General features: G+C 40.2%; 1 protein-coding gene across 2 annotated transcripts in view; it reads right to left on the minus strand.

Annotated features, from left to right (window-relative positions):
* The window catches only part of Xpo4 (exportin 4), an 88,243-nt gene that overhangs the window by 38,606 nt on the left and 36,100 nt on the right, over nucleotides 1-13,537 (minus strand). For both annotated transcript variants that reach the window (XM_021182561.2, XM_021182562.2), the window contains 3 exons: nucleotides 12,826-12,942; nucleotides 11,985-12,138; nucleotides 887-999 (listed from right to left, as the gene is read on the minus strand). In XM_021182561.2, coding sequence (XP_021038220.1) covers nucleotides 887-999; nucleotides 11,985-12,138; nucleotides 12,826-12,942 — 384 coding nt within the window. The remainder of the gene's footprint in view (nucleotides 1-886; nucleotides 1,000-11,984; nucleotides 12,139-12,825; nucleotides 12,943-13,537) is intronic.

A 13,537-nucleotide genomic window follows, 5' to 3' on the forward strand; every position in this document is an offset into this window, starting at 1 on the left:
TGTAGACCAGGCTGGCCTCGAACTCAGAAATCTGCCTGCCTCTGCCTCCCAAGTGCTGGGATTAAAGGTGTGCGCCACCACCGCCCGGCTTGTAGCTCAGGTCTTATGTATACAGCTCACTAGGGACCAGTCCTCAAAGTGCAGTCTAGGGATCCGTCAACTTGCTAGCCGCTGCAGACTGTGTTCTTAAGGGCACTAACGCGTTTCTGCTCTTCCCTGTGCACTGCAAACACGCACACAGAAAGCTTTTCCTAAGGTCACATGATTTAAAATACCAACTGAATGAAATATAAAACAGGGAAATCTGCATACCTTTTATTAAAGCAAATGCTAGACAGATTTGCCAAAATATAAAGCAAATAAAACCCAAACCCAGTCATGGCAGTTGTTTTCACTACGCGCTTCAAAGCATTTGTTCGTTGAAGGCATTTATGTTATGATGTAATGGTTTCTTGTTGATAGTTTTAGTGAAAGAAAGTATTTCTTCAAGTTTTCAGCCAGACTGAGTTTACTTTTATTATGAGAACATGCTATATTTTTGTGGTACCGGTATCTTCTTTTGCTTTTGTCAGTTTGAATTCCTAATGTTACGTAACAATAGCTATGCAACCCACACAACAAAAGCTAGCAGGAAGTGCTGGAGTTTTAAGACTGTAAAGAGTGGTTTACAAAGTCTAAGAAGTTTTGTTGTAGGAGCTGAGCCCTTCAAAATGAGATAGTATTTGTACATCAGCAACAACTTTGTCATATAATTTCTTTCAGTAAGTCAGTTGTGAGAAGAGAAACCACAGAGGGAAAACCTGTCCTGTTTTGTTTAAGAAAAGCAAAGGCGCTCCCTTCCTGTCACCACGCCCCTAGCCAGCCAGCGTTGAAGACGAGGACTTACAGTGAAGAGGAGCTCCATAACTCTGCTGTCCAGGAGAGCCTCCCGCCAGGACTCTGTTGGCTTCAACAGCACATTTTGTGAGGATTCAAACATAGCTATATAATGTCTGCCCAGTTATCTAGTGTCAAGGTCAGCAACAATAACATTCTTACTTTGTCTAAACTATAAGTATACCCTAAATATAACAGCAGCCAGCCACAAAGAATGCAATGGAAACAGTTTAAGCCTCTTCACATATGCTACATAATTCGTGCCTGAAGCTAAGGAATAAAAGGCATTAAGTGCTGAAAAAAAGAATGCTACAGGAATGTTAGGTAACGGGTTTAATCCCTACATGTGCCATACCAGAGATCTTAATAGAGGCAACAGAAGGGGGGAAAGTGACTTAAAAAACAGACATCAAAAACTAAACCTAAAGAATCAATTTCGGTAAATTTGCCCCACTACTTTACCCAATATTTTAAACAACTAAAATCATATACACAAACTGAGTTTCATATAGACTCTAGGGAAAACCAGCAGTTTTCCAAAAGAAATATATTCACAGGAAAAGACCATGAAAGAGCAACTATGCTCCATACTAAAACAGAAAAATTGAGATCACAGAAGCTCAACACCAAGTCAAAACAAACAATTAAGCAGTTGACAGAAAACATTTTTATTCAAAATTCCCATATGCTCAAGGGAGGTAGAAAGGCATGGATCTTCCAGGACTCACTGGACAGCCATTTGGCCTACTTGATGTGCTCCAGGCCAGTGAAAAGAGACCCTATCTCCCAAGTAATGACTTCAGAAGCTGTCCTCTGTCCTCTACACAAACATATACATATACAAAATATTGAGATTGAGTGAGAAATCTCAACACAGGCATCTAAGATGACATTCTGCAAAAAAAAAAAATCAGGCACGCATTAATATACATGAGCATACACCGCCCCCAAACACATAATACACTGAGAAAGTAACATTCCCATAGACTCAAACAGTATATAAGGTGTTGAAGTATTCACTATCAAATATGATCCAATTGAATAAATTTGCTGCAAATAAATTAACCATCATAATAAGTATGTGTCTGTAGATGTTGATGAATGTATTGTACTCAATAGTGCCATAGTAACTAAGCCTTTAAGAAATGAGAAGGCTGCCTTCTTTGTACTTCTTTGTGACGCAGACTGAACTAGGCAATATTCACATCATTCAGTGAGAAATCTCAATCTAAGATGACACTCCGCAAAAAAATCAGGCATACATTCAAATGCTGCCATTTCCTTATACCCAACTCATTCTTTTGTAGAGAGAAATTATTTACAGAAAAAACTGAAGGTAGGTAACACTGCTTTGGAAACCATCCTTTAAAAGTCGGTTGTTTATGAGACTGCTTCTTGTCTGTGAAGAGGGCTACGGAGGGCACTGAGTGGTCCTAAGAAAGGAAGTCACTGCTCCTTTCTGATGTCATTCCCAAACTCCTAACTCTGACTAACTGAAGTGAAACCCTGAACAGGCTCACTTAGTATTTCCCTCTTCCTTTATCCGCCCCCTTGTGGACACACAGAACGAAACCCTAAGGAAAGGAAGCCAGAACAGGACAAAGAAAAACCAGCCAATGACCAATGGAAAATGATTCCTTTCCTCAAAAGCACTAGGGGACCTCAGTCTCATTTTAGAAAAACAAACTGAAGGACTCACAGCTGATATCTGCTGTTTATTGCAACAACAGTCTACTGGCTAGCTTTTCATATGCTTTTGAAATTCACACTAAAGCAGGTAAAGGATCGTTAGTGTTCAGAACAGATTATCTAGGGAAAGACATCAAGGCTTATATCTCTTGAAACAGAAAACAGCCATTTATCTTTTTTAGTTTGAGTGTCATTTTATTAAAGGTATTTTTATTATGTGAAAGGTCAGTAATGAAATATACTCAATTATTTAAATAATGCACGATCTGAAATGGTGTGATGCCCTTGTCAATCTAGAGATCACATGACACTGTGAGGGGAACACATACATGAAGATCTAGACATATCAAAATATATATAGACAGACCATACATATCAAAATAATATAAAGAATGAAGACAGTTTCTTAAAAAAAAAAAAGTAAATAAAATTTAGAAATCTAACTTTTCTACTCTTACAACAATGTCCTAAAAAACGCTGAGCCAGGTGCAGTGGCACATGCTTTTAAACCATCATCAGGGAGGCAGAAGTCTACACAGTGAGTTCCAGGACAGCAAGGGTTACAGGTCGAAGGAAAACCATTCTGCAACTCTGTCCTCTGACCCCGACAAGTCCCATGGCCCTTGGGCTCTGTGCCAAGACAGTGCGTGCTCATGCTCACTTTCTCTCTCAGACTACAACAATAAAGTACTTTTGATTAAGACATTACCTTAATGTTAAAGCAAATTTCACTAAAACTAACTTCAATAAACAGTAGTTGCTCTTTTACAAGATTGCAAAGCTTTGGTTCTTACTGACTAAAATATGTTCTGGTTTCTTTTTTTTAGATTTATTTATTATTATACATAAGTCACTGTAGCTGTCTTCAGATGCACCAGAAGAGGGCGTCAGATCTCATTACGGGAGGTTGTGAGCCACCATGTGGTTGCTGGGATTTGAACTCAGGACCTTGGGAAGAGCAGTCAGTACTCTTACCCGCTGAGCCATCTCTCCAGCCCTAAAAAGTTAGGGGGTTGTGGCACACACCTTTTTTTTGGGGGGGGGGGGGGTTCGAGACAGGGTTTCTCTGTATAGCCCTGGCTGCCCTGGAACTCACTTTGTAGACCAGGCTGGCCTTAAACTCAGAAATCCACCTGCCTCCCGAGTGCTAGATTAAAGGCATGCGCCACCAAGCCCGGCATGTTCTGGTTTCTAGATACTATATTTTCTTATCTTTTAAAAACATGTCATCAACAAGAGAGTGGTCTGCTATCAATTGATCAGTGATTTTCACTCTATGCAATACGCAGAAGGCAGATCTCATGAAGCACAAGAATCACAACAGCTATTACTTTAACAAAAAAACCTGTATAAATTCCAAATTTTTCTGAGTGATAATTTTAAATGCTTTTCTAAATATTTAAATATTTGTATAATTTACATTTTACATAATTCATTTGCAACCAACAAAATAACTGCATTCTGCTCTTTTTTTTTTCTTTTTCTTTTCTTTTTCCTGCCTCTGCCTCCCAAGTGCTGGGATTGAAAGGGTGCGCCACCACACCTGATGCATTTTGTTTTTTAATAAGCCTGCGTCGCTTTGAAAATTGTGTCAACCTCATCTAACCTTCCCTTTTTCATGTTTGACCAAATTAAGAAGTGACAACGTCCCAGTGCGCAGGCTGCCTGTCACCATACTAAGCACAAACCCACCAGGCAGGTTCTAGCACAGGGCAGAACTGAGGTGCTAAAACTCAACCAGGCTTCCAAGTTCAACGCCATCTTAATCTCTTGAAAAATCAGTCAGAGCTGCATGTAAATTCTACTGTAGCTTGGCGCAGAAACTAATTCAATATTCCCTGCCCATCTCCATAAAGAGCCTCTCATATTTTCCAAAAAAAAAACACCTCACAGACTTCTGAGGAATCAAAACCATATCCACAGCACCTGCCCTATTCTGTAACTTCAGGACCAAGACAGACACACGACGCCAAGAGCCAGAGGACAAGTTTAATCAGCCCTACTAGTGGCTCTCACTGGCTAATCCCACTAAGTCTTCTGTGTCAAGTTCTTGAATCACAGATTGAGCTCAGCAAGTGCATCCACCTCAACCCACAGGGCAGAGCTGAGGCTAGAAAATAACTGAGTACTTACAGAAACAAATTAGCTCTTGTCCACTTACTGACACCTTCAGTAAAGATATCATATTGTGACAGTGAAAGGAGAAAAATCTGAGGATGTGGTTCAGTTGGTAAAGTGATCATTCTGTAAGCACGCAGACCTGGGTTCAGTCTCCACCACCACATAAACGGGAGCACGTGCTTTAACCTCAGCACTAGGGAAATACGGGCAAGAAGGATGGCCACAGACATAAGAAGACCAGTGCTGATGAGGACGCAGTGCTAACCCTAATCACTGAACCTCTTCTCAGTGGGAACATGATCTTTATCTAAACAAATATACAACGCTACCAAGGGCACTACCAGAACATTTAAAACTGCCTCTGTACTCTGTATGTTCAACTGAGTGAACTAGTAATCTTCCATTAATGGCAATAGGTTTGTATTAATAGGTCACCAGTGCAATTAAGAACCTCTGCCTCCCAAGTGCTGGGATTGAAAGGGTGCGCCACCACACCTGATGCATTTTGTTTTTTAATAAGCCTGCGTCGCTTTGAAAATTGTGTCAACCTCATCTAACCTAATGATACACTAAGTATGTCAAAAATTGCTTCAATTAGTCCTCAAAGGGGCTAAATTCACAGGGTCATGATGTGCTTTCTACTTAACAGCTTTCTAAAAATAACAAAGACCATGTTGCCTATGTTAAATGCACAGAAAGACCTAGGAGGATTCAGTTTAAAAATCAACAATCCAAAACTCTCCACATAGTCCTTCTTGCCTTACGATTCACTAGTCAGCAAACCTAAAGCAGAGGAGACCTCTATAATCCAGAGAGCAGCTCCATCCCCACAGTCATCACTTTCCAAATTAAGCAACACTACACTCTAAGCTGCAGAGCACACACTGTGACTGCCCTGCTGTGGCATTCATGGAGAATGAACCAAAATAACCTAGGCTGGTGATTAAGAACCCAACAGACAGAATTCCTTACAAATGTTAAGTATTTTAAATGAATCACTTTCCAGTAAGAAGTATAGTTATAGTAGGTAAACCATATTTGCCTAAACTTACACCTGAATGAATGAACTTCCCAATCCAAAAGGTAAGGGGCACCAAACAGCGCTGCCACCCTCAGGCTGCAGCCTCCCAGACACCTTTGGCCTATGTTTCCTAGGCAGTTTGATCATGCTGTGAAAGCAAATTCACTCACTGGGTTTAAAAATATGTATTTATTCCATCCCTTTTATTCTTGCACTTAACTTACACTACACAAAATACTATGTGAACACCACATGAAGCTAGAAAAAGAAGATGAAATGTCTTATCTTTTGGAAACAGCAAGCGTTTCCAAACTTTCTTTGCTTTCTCTGCCTCTGAGCACTGTCACTCCATGTTCCTGCACTCTAAGTGTCCCCCTCTATGGCAATGACATAGAAGCACAGTGTGGTACAGCACCATATAGAACCAAGAGAGAACAGGGTACATCACGGGCAGGAGGGAAGGCAGGCAGGAACAACATGTCCAAGAGCTACAAAACTAAACAGAATCTTCTGAACAATTACACATATAGTCAGCACAACTCACTGTACTGAAGACTAGAGAGTCTGCTCTTCAATGACTCTTTCCCCACAATGGCCCAGAGTCAGAAACTCTGCTGTTTCTTTTTAAATACTTTTTCTGGAATGTAGAAACACTCCTGAAAAGGATAATGCACACATAAATTCAAATGTTGATTAATCACTTTACCAACTTCCAATGTATCACATCAGATAGCAATGCAAAAGACAGTGGGAATGAGACTAATTACTCAGTGGACTGAAGAAAATACTACACAACACACACTGCTTTATAACTAACTGTATTCAAACATTCTATCAGATTTCTATATTGTGTTGCTCCAGTTTCAAGCAATCTTAGACAGAGCTGACCCAACCAAATTTAACAAAACTCTGTATCATGAAGTCACACATCCCACATCAACACATGGCTTCTTACCTTCCTCACGATCTCAGCTTGAGCCTATGCTATCTTAACATTTATATCACTGGCCAAACATTACAGCATCTCGTCTTTCCTAAATCCTATTTCTCTTTTCCCCTTGGACAATAAGTATTCCCCTCTCCAATACTTCAAGTATAAAATGAATCACCCTGACTCAAGCACACAGTCTAGGGCCAGCACTGCTGACTGATATTCTTCACTCACTAGGTGTGACTCCAGTGAAATACAGTTTCGCCCTCTCCCTCAAACACATTTCCATGAGTTCAATTAAGTCTAAACAAGATGAGATTCTCCAAGTGGCCCTTTGAAGTAGATTCTGACTACCTTTATTTGAAACTTATCTTTTCTTCCCTAGTTCTCCTGACCAGCTTCTCCCATGTGCCCAGGCGGTCTTCTCGGTCTCTCTGGCTTCTTTCTGCTTTCTAAGACCATGCATGACTTTGTTATTCTTTGCAGGACTGATACCACTATCTTAATTTCAATGGCCCATATTACAGGAATGACTCCCCAAATTCTATCGTCACTCCAACTCATTCCCTACAATTCTAAGGGACCACAGGGAGATGATGACGGGATGACAACTCATCAGTAAGGCAGCCTGATGAACCTTGGCATGCCAGATATTTGTAAAGGCTTCACAGAGACATAATTCACATACTATACAATTTGTTCAGTGATGCAATCGTTTTACTATATTCACAGTTATGTACCATGAACACATCTAATTTTAGAACTATTCATCACCCCAGAAATTTGGTATGCTTTACAGTCATCTCCCATGTCTTCCCACACACCAGTGCTCTAGGTAACCCCTATCTATTCTGTCTCCAATTTGCTTATTCTGAACACTACATAGACATGCAATCGTGTATCAAAGTTTTCTCTAAATGGCTGCTTTCAGAGTACTCTTTCATAGTATAGTGCTTTCAGAGTTTACCTGTGTTAGCATGTCTAAGGACTTCATTTATTTTAACTAACAAACAATGCATCAATAATATGCCACACATCTTATTTATTCCCTTATCAGCTGATGGACCGTTGAGCTGTTCCCACTTCATGGAGAATACTGATTCGAACATTTAGGGTCTCTCCCTTATATCTACAATAAAAACCATACCAGTTTATACAGATAATATATCAAATAAAAAGATAAAAACTAAATATATTAAGAAAATTACACATCATAGTATCATTCTAAATGATCACACACATTTTAAACAAGATAGACTAAGACATTTTATAGGGCCTATTTGTGACTATTTGTTTTCCCTATAAGATAATCATTTTTTAAAAGCAATCAACACCCATGTTAATTAAGCTTCACTATTTGACTCTATGGTACAAATCTAGATATTTTTCCAATTTTTCCCCTACCAATTGAACAGCGCTGATGGCTCTCCAAGCAACTGTTAAAAATATAACTCAGGCAGAACTGGCTTCTCGAGAAGGGTTTCACTAACTAACGCTCAAACTGTACCTTCATTTACTGTCTAAACTGAAATCTATCACTCAAAAAAAAAATTTTTTTTTGGTTTTTTTGAGACAGGGTTTCACTGTGTAGCCCTGGCTGTCCTGGAACTCACTCTGTAGACCAGGCTGGCCTCAAACTCAGAAACCAGCCTGCCTCTGCCTCCCAAGTGCTGGGATTAAAGGTGTGTGTCACCACTGCCCAGCATTTTTTTTTTTAAGATTTATTTATTATTATATCTTAAGTACACTGAAGCTGTCTTCAGACACACCAGAAGAGGCTGTCAGATCTCATTATGGGTGGTTGTGAGCCACCATGTGGTTGCTGGCATTTGAACTCAGGACCTTTGGAAAAGCAGTCAGTGCTCTTAACTGCTGAGCCATCTCTCCAGCCCTCTATCACTCAAAAGAGTACTCAGCTATACTATAATCTAGCTTACCAATATATGGAACTACACCAGTCACTGGACACATAAACATTCACTCAGTTATAAGTATGAAGTAGAAAAATATTCTGAGCCAGGCATGGCGGTACATACCAGAACTTTTGAGGCTGAGGCAGGAGAACTGAGACCAAGGCTAATGTCTGATTTTTTTCTTTTATCTTTATATTTATGTGTATGTGTGTCTGTGCATGTGTATGGGTGTCCATGGAGGCCAGAGGAGGGTGTGAGATCCTCGGGAGCCAGACAGGCCGATTATGAGCTGTCCAACCTCGGTGCTGGGAACCAGACCTGAATCTTTTGGAAGAGCAGCCAGCATTTTACCACATCAGCCGTCTCTCCTGACCCAGCCCCTCTTTTGGGTGCCACCTTTCACAGGCTGGCTTAACACTCATCATGTAGCCAAGGATAACCTTGAACTTCCCATCACAGGCTACACAGCTCACCCAGCAGCCCTCACGACCTTTAGAGGAGTTATGTCCTTTGGCAACACTACAGCTATTTTCCAATACTTTGTCTAAGGACTTCACAAAATATTTTATGAGTGTGTATCTTTCAGACAAACTTTGTTTCCAAACTCTTAGGAAACTGTTTCTCTTTTCAAAATAGTAACTCCCTGCCAACTAGATTTTCACCTAAAACATTTAGAATTGGCTGATATATGCACTGTAATTTTTGTTAATTTTTACTACATACATAATTAATGTTTTGATAGCTCCATATGGACTGGTATTTTTAAATCTGTTCCAAGTCTTTTCAATGTCTTTTTTGTTTTTGTTGGTTTCCTTAAAACTCGGTCTTGCTATGTAGCTCTACCTGGCCTTGAACTCATGGCCATCCTCCTCTCATCTCCCAAGTGAATGGTGTGTTTGCAGGTGTGTGCTATCATACATGACCTTCTTATAAAAATTTATTTTATGTACAGTGGTGTTTTGTCTGTGGACCATATGGGTAGCTGGTGCCTGAGGAGGCCAGAAGAAGACATCCTATCCTCTGAAATGAATTACAGATGGTTGTGCACTAGGAATAGAACCCTGGTCCTCTAGAAGAACAGCCAGTGCTCCTAACTACTAAGCTATCTTTCCACTCTGATTTTTTTGTTTTGTTTTGTTTTTTAAATTTTTCTCTCATACAATACACCCTGACATAAGTCTCTCCTCCCACCCCACCCCTCAACTCCTCCTCCTCCAGATTCACCCCTCCATTTCCCTTCAGAAAAGGGTAGGTCTCTAAGGAAACCAACAAAGCACAGCATAACAAGCTACAATTAGACTGCTGGGCAGTGGTGGTAGTGCACACTTTTAATCCCTGCAGGCAAGCAGGTCTCTGTGAGTTCGAGGCCAGCCAGGTTTACAGAGCCAGTTCCAGAACAGCCAGAGCTACTCAGAGAAACCCTATCTTGAAAAGTCAAAACAACAACAAAAACAAGTTACAATGAAACTAGGCACAAACCCTCATATCAGGGCTAGATGAGGCAACCCAGTAGGAGGGAAAGAGCCCCAAGGGCAAGTGAAAGAGTCGGAGAGCCCCCACTTCCATCATTAGGAGTCCCACAAAGCCACCAAGCTAACTACAGCCATAACATGCCTGCAGAGGACCTCGTGCAGACCCACACAGGCTCAGTGGTTGCCCTTTTAGTTGTTTTTTTTGTTGTTTTGTTTTTTAAACTAAAAAAATTGGGATAGGAACTAGTCTAATCTCTTCACAACAAAATCCTGCTACAGTGGTAAAACACAACAGGGAACTGGAGAAAAGGCTCAGCAGTTAAAAGCACACTGGCTGTTCTTACAGAGGACCTGGGTTTGATACCTGGGACCCACACAATGACTCACAGCTGTCTGTAACTCCTGTTCCTGTAACTCCTGTCTGATTAACCTCACCTGACCGCTGCAGAGACCAGGCACAAATGTGGTGACCAGACACGCAAACACACATGCAAAGCAAAGCATGCACACAATGAAAGTAAATAAAGGCGTAAAATTAAAAGGAAATAAAACAAAAAGAAACAAGTTGAATGTGGTAACATACACCTATAATTCTACAATTTAGGAGACTGAAGAAAAAAAAAATCCTGAATTCAAGACCGGATTGCTAGATTTGCAGGTTGTCTTACCTCAAAAGAGAGGGCAGAAAAGAAAGAAAACGTAGCCTGAAGCAATGTGACATTCTAAAGAAAAATGTTCTAAAAATGAAAAGTTAACAAAGTATGTGCTTAGGAATGGCAACCCAAGTCTAAAACCCTAACCCTGAAGAGCTGAAGCTATAGCAAGGCCAGCCTGAGCTATAGAAATCAGTGCTCTCAAAAACTCAAAGCAAAAAAGAAAGTATGTATGTGCTCCTTACAACTCTAAAGAATCAAATTTATATATTAAAAATATAAAATTGGTTAACGGGTGAAAGAGAAAGACAGGCATAAAGGAGAGTGTGATTAACTCAGTAGCAAGCTTCACTCCAATGTGACTGCCCTTGGCAAAGAAGCCTGGAGACTTCCTGTTCTAACGAGTTAGTGGCTCCCTTTCTCTCACACCACCTGCCTTGAGTTACTTTTCTAGTAGATAAATATGGAAACTTGACAATGGAAATCACAGCTTACCACACACCTTTAGAGTCCCAGTTTTACAGGTCTCAAACCTATATGTATGAAAGAAGCAGATCTTGACTCTATTGGAAAAAGATGAGTCTCATCATAAAGCTCTGATAAGATTTCTTATCTTCTTAGGAATAGCATTTTCCTCTGAAACAAACTCTTCCAGAGCCCTAGGAACTGGCAGATTAAAGCTCAGCAACAGCAGCTGACTCTGCACGTGGTAACTATACTGTATAATTTAGTCAACATCCTTTTCCTGTTTGGAAACATTAAGATTCAGAAAGGTTCAGCAATTTGCTGGAGATCAACTGAGGCTTGAACCTAGATCTGCCTGACTGAACAATGTTCCAAGAGGCACCACAGAATTCCAAGGTACAACAACAAGACACTCAGCAGCAGTCGCTCTGAACCGAAAGCATATCACTAACTTATTACACACACTCAGGCAATAAGCATAAGGGCAAAACCAGAGTCCTTCTAACTAGGCAAAGTCAGTAAAACAATCTAATTTAATCACATATCCAAGGAGAGATAAAATGCATCTTGCACACTTTGTCCTTTCCTTCCCAGGATTACCATCCCTTTGCTCAGTCAGCAACAGCCTTTTAGCCACCAAATGCTGTCACACACTCAATCCTCTTCTACACTCTACTGAACAATGGTACAATAACATTCCATTTCTACAAAAAGAAAAATAAAGTCTCCACTCAACAGAATGCTTCACACACAAAAAAGCTAAGGATGTCCAGGACTGAGCTTCAAGATTCCATTTCTACAAAGTCACCATGAGCTCAACCCTTCCCGCTGTTAAAAGGATATAATTTGGAGGGAGAAAATTCCAGCTCAGGACTTGGTTGGCGAGGGCGAGGTACCGCTGGAACACTGAGGACATCTGAGCACTGAGGTTCTCCCGTCTGCTGAACTCCTGCAGAACTCCAACCGTTAACATGAAGATCTGCCGAAGGTCTTCTTCCTGTGGACAGTACATCACACAGTTTTGCATGACGCTTACTCAAAGCACATTCATTCCTTGGTAGCATCATCAAACAAGTAAGAACCTCAAGGTTTCCATTAGATGGCACTACTTCCTTAAGGATGGTTTCCAACATCAGTGTGCTTTCAAGTGACACCATTAACTGTAATCTAAATGCCCCTCCATGCAGGAGAACCTCTGAGAGCGAATGTGACTGCAGCAGAGCTGGCAGAGCCAGTTGCTAGAGTGCAGACCCTCAGGACTTAAGCCAATGCCTTCACATAACTTTACTGCAGAGCCAAACAATACACTCGAGAGACAAAAGAGCCCATGCCATCTGCAATAACATTTTAAATACATGACCTTCTTTGGCACTATGCCAGTCCTATTTTTAAAGCCAGCAGAATCCTATCAATTGAAATATTTATATCAAAACTTGATAAGAAAACAATAAACTAAGGAATGTTTATCTTTTTTGTTGTTTAAAGATGAGAACTGAATAATTTCAACTTATCAATTCAGAAATCAAACTTAACAATTTACTATATCGTATGAAATCTCAGCATAAGTCTTCAGGCATAAGCTACCACTCAAATATCTAAAACAAATGCTCTCATCATTGGGAACAAACCGAATAAAAAATGGACTGCCCAATAATTAAAACATAAAAAACAAAGGTACCAATACCTGAAAGACTCGCTTGCAGTTACCGTGGAATTCCATACTCAGCCCAATGTTGCTAGTTTTACTTGAACTTGAAAATTCACTCAATAGAGCAGTTAGAATAGAACAGGCCAGAGTTTGCTAGATCAATAAGAAATAATTTTAAGTCATTACTTTTTTCAAAGCTTTGTTTCGATATATTTTGTTCGTACATAATTTCTGTGTGTTACAGTTTCAGAGCCTCTAACTGCCCAGCAGAACCCTGGATGTGAGTAAGAAGACTGGCTCTCCTTTTCAAGTAGTGTGGAAAATGCTGACGTTAGGAGGACTGGAACCCAGGACAAGATTCTACTCAATCCTAGAGGGCAACTGACGTTTTAAATGGTTGTTAAATAATTGTTAGACGCCATGTTTCATTTAATTTACACAACAATCCATACATTTTTACAGTTGAAAGAACTGTGACTAGAAGAGGGTAGATGACTACCAGAGGCCATCAACACTTAACTTAGACTCATGCCTCCGACTCTTCCTTCTGATGAATGAATGTAAAATGTGTTCTCAAACAGATGAAAAGTAACACAGACTTTAGTCCCCAAAATAGCAAACAGGTAGTACCTCAAAACTTTTTAAATCAAAGAAAGAAACTTTTCCTTGTCATTGGGTCCACTAGGTCCACTTAGAACACTAACTCCTCAGTCTTATTCAGAGTGTTTAGAGTCAAGGTAACAAGGAT

The sequence above is a fragment of the Mus caroli genome, chromosome 14 (genome assembly GCF_900094665.2).
Source record: "Mus caroli chromosome 14, CAROLI_EIJ_v1.1, whole genome shotgun sequence".
NCBI classification, from domain to species: Eukaryota; Metazoa; Chordata; class Mammalia; order Rodentia; family Muridae; genus Mus; species Mus caroli.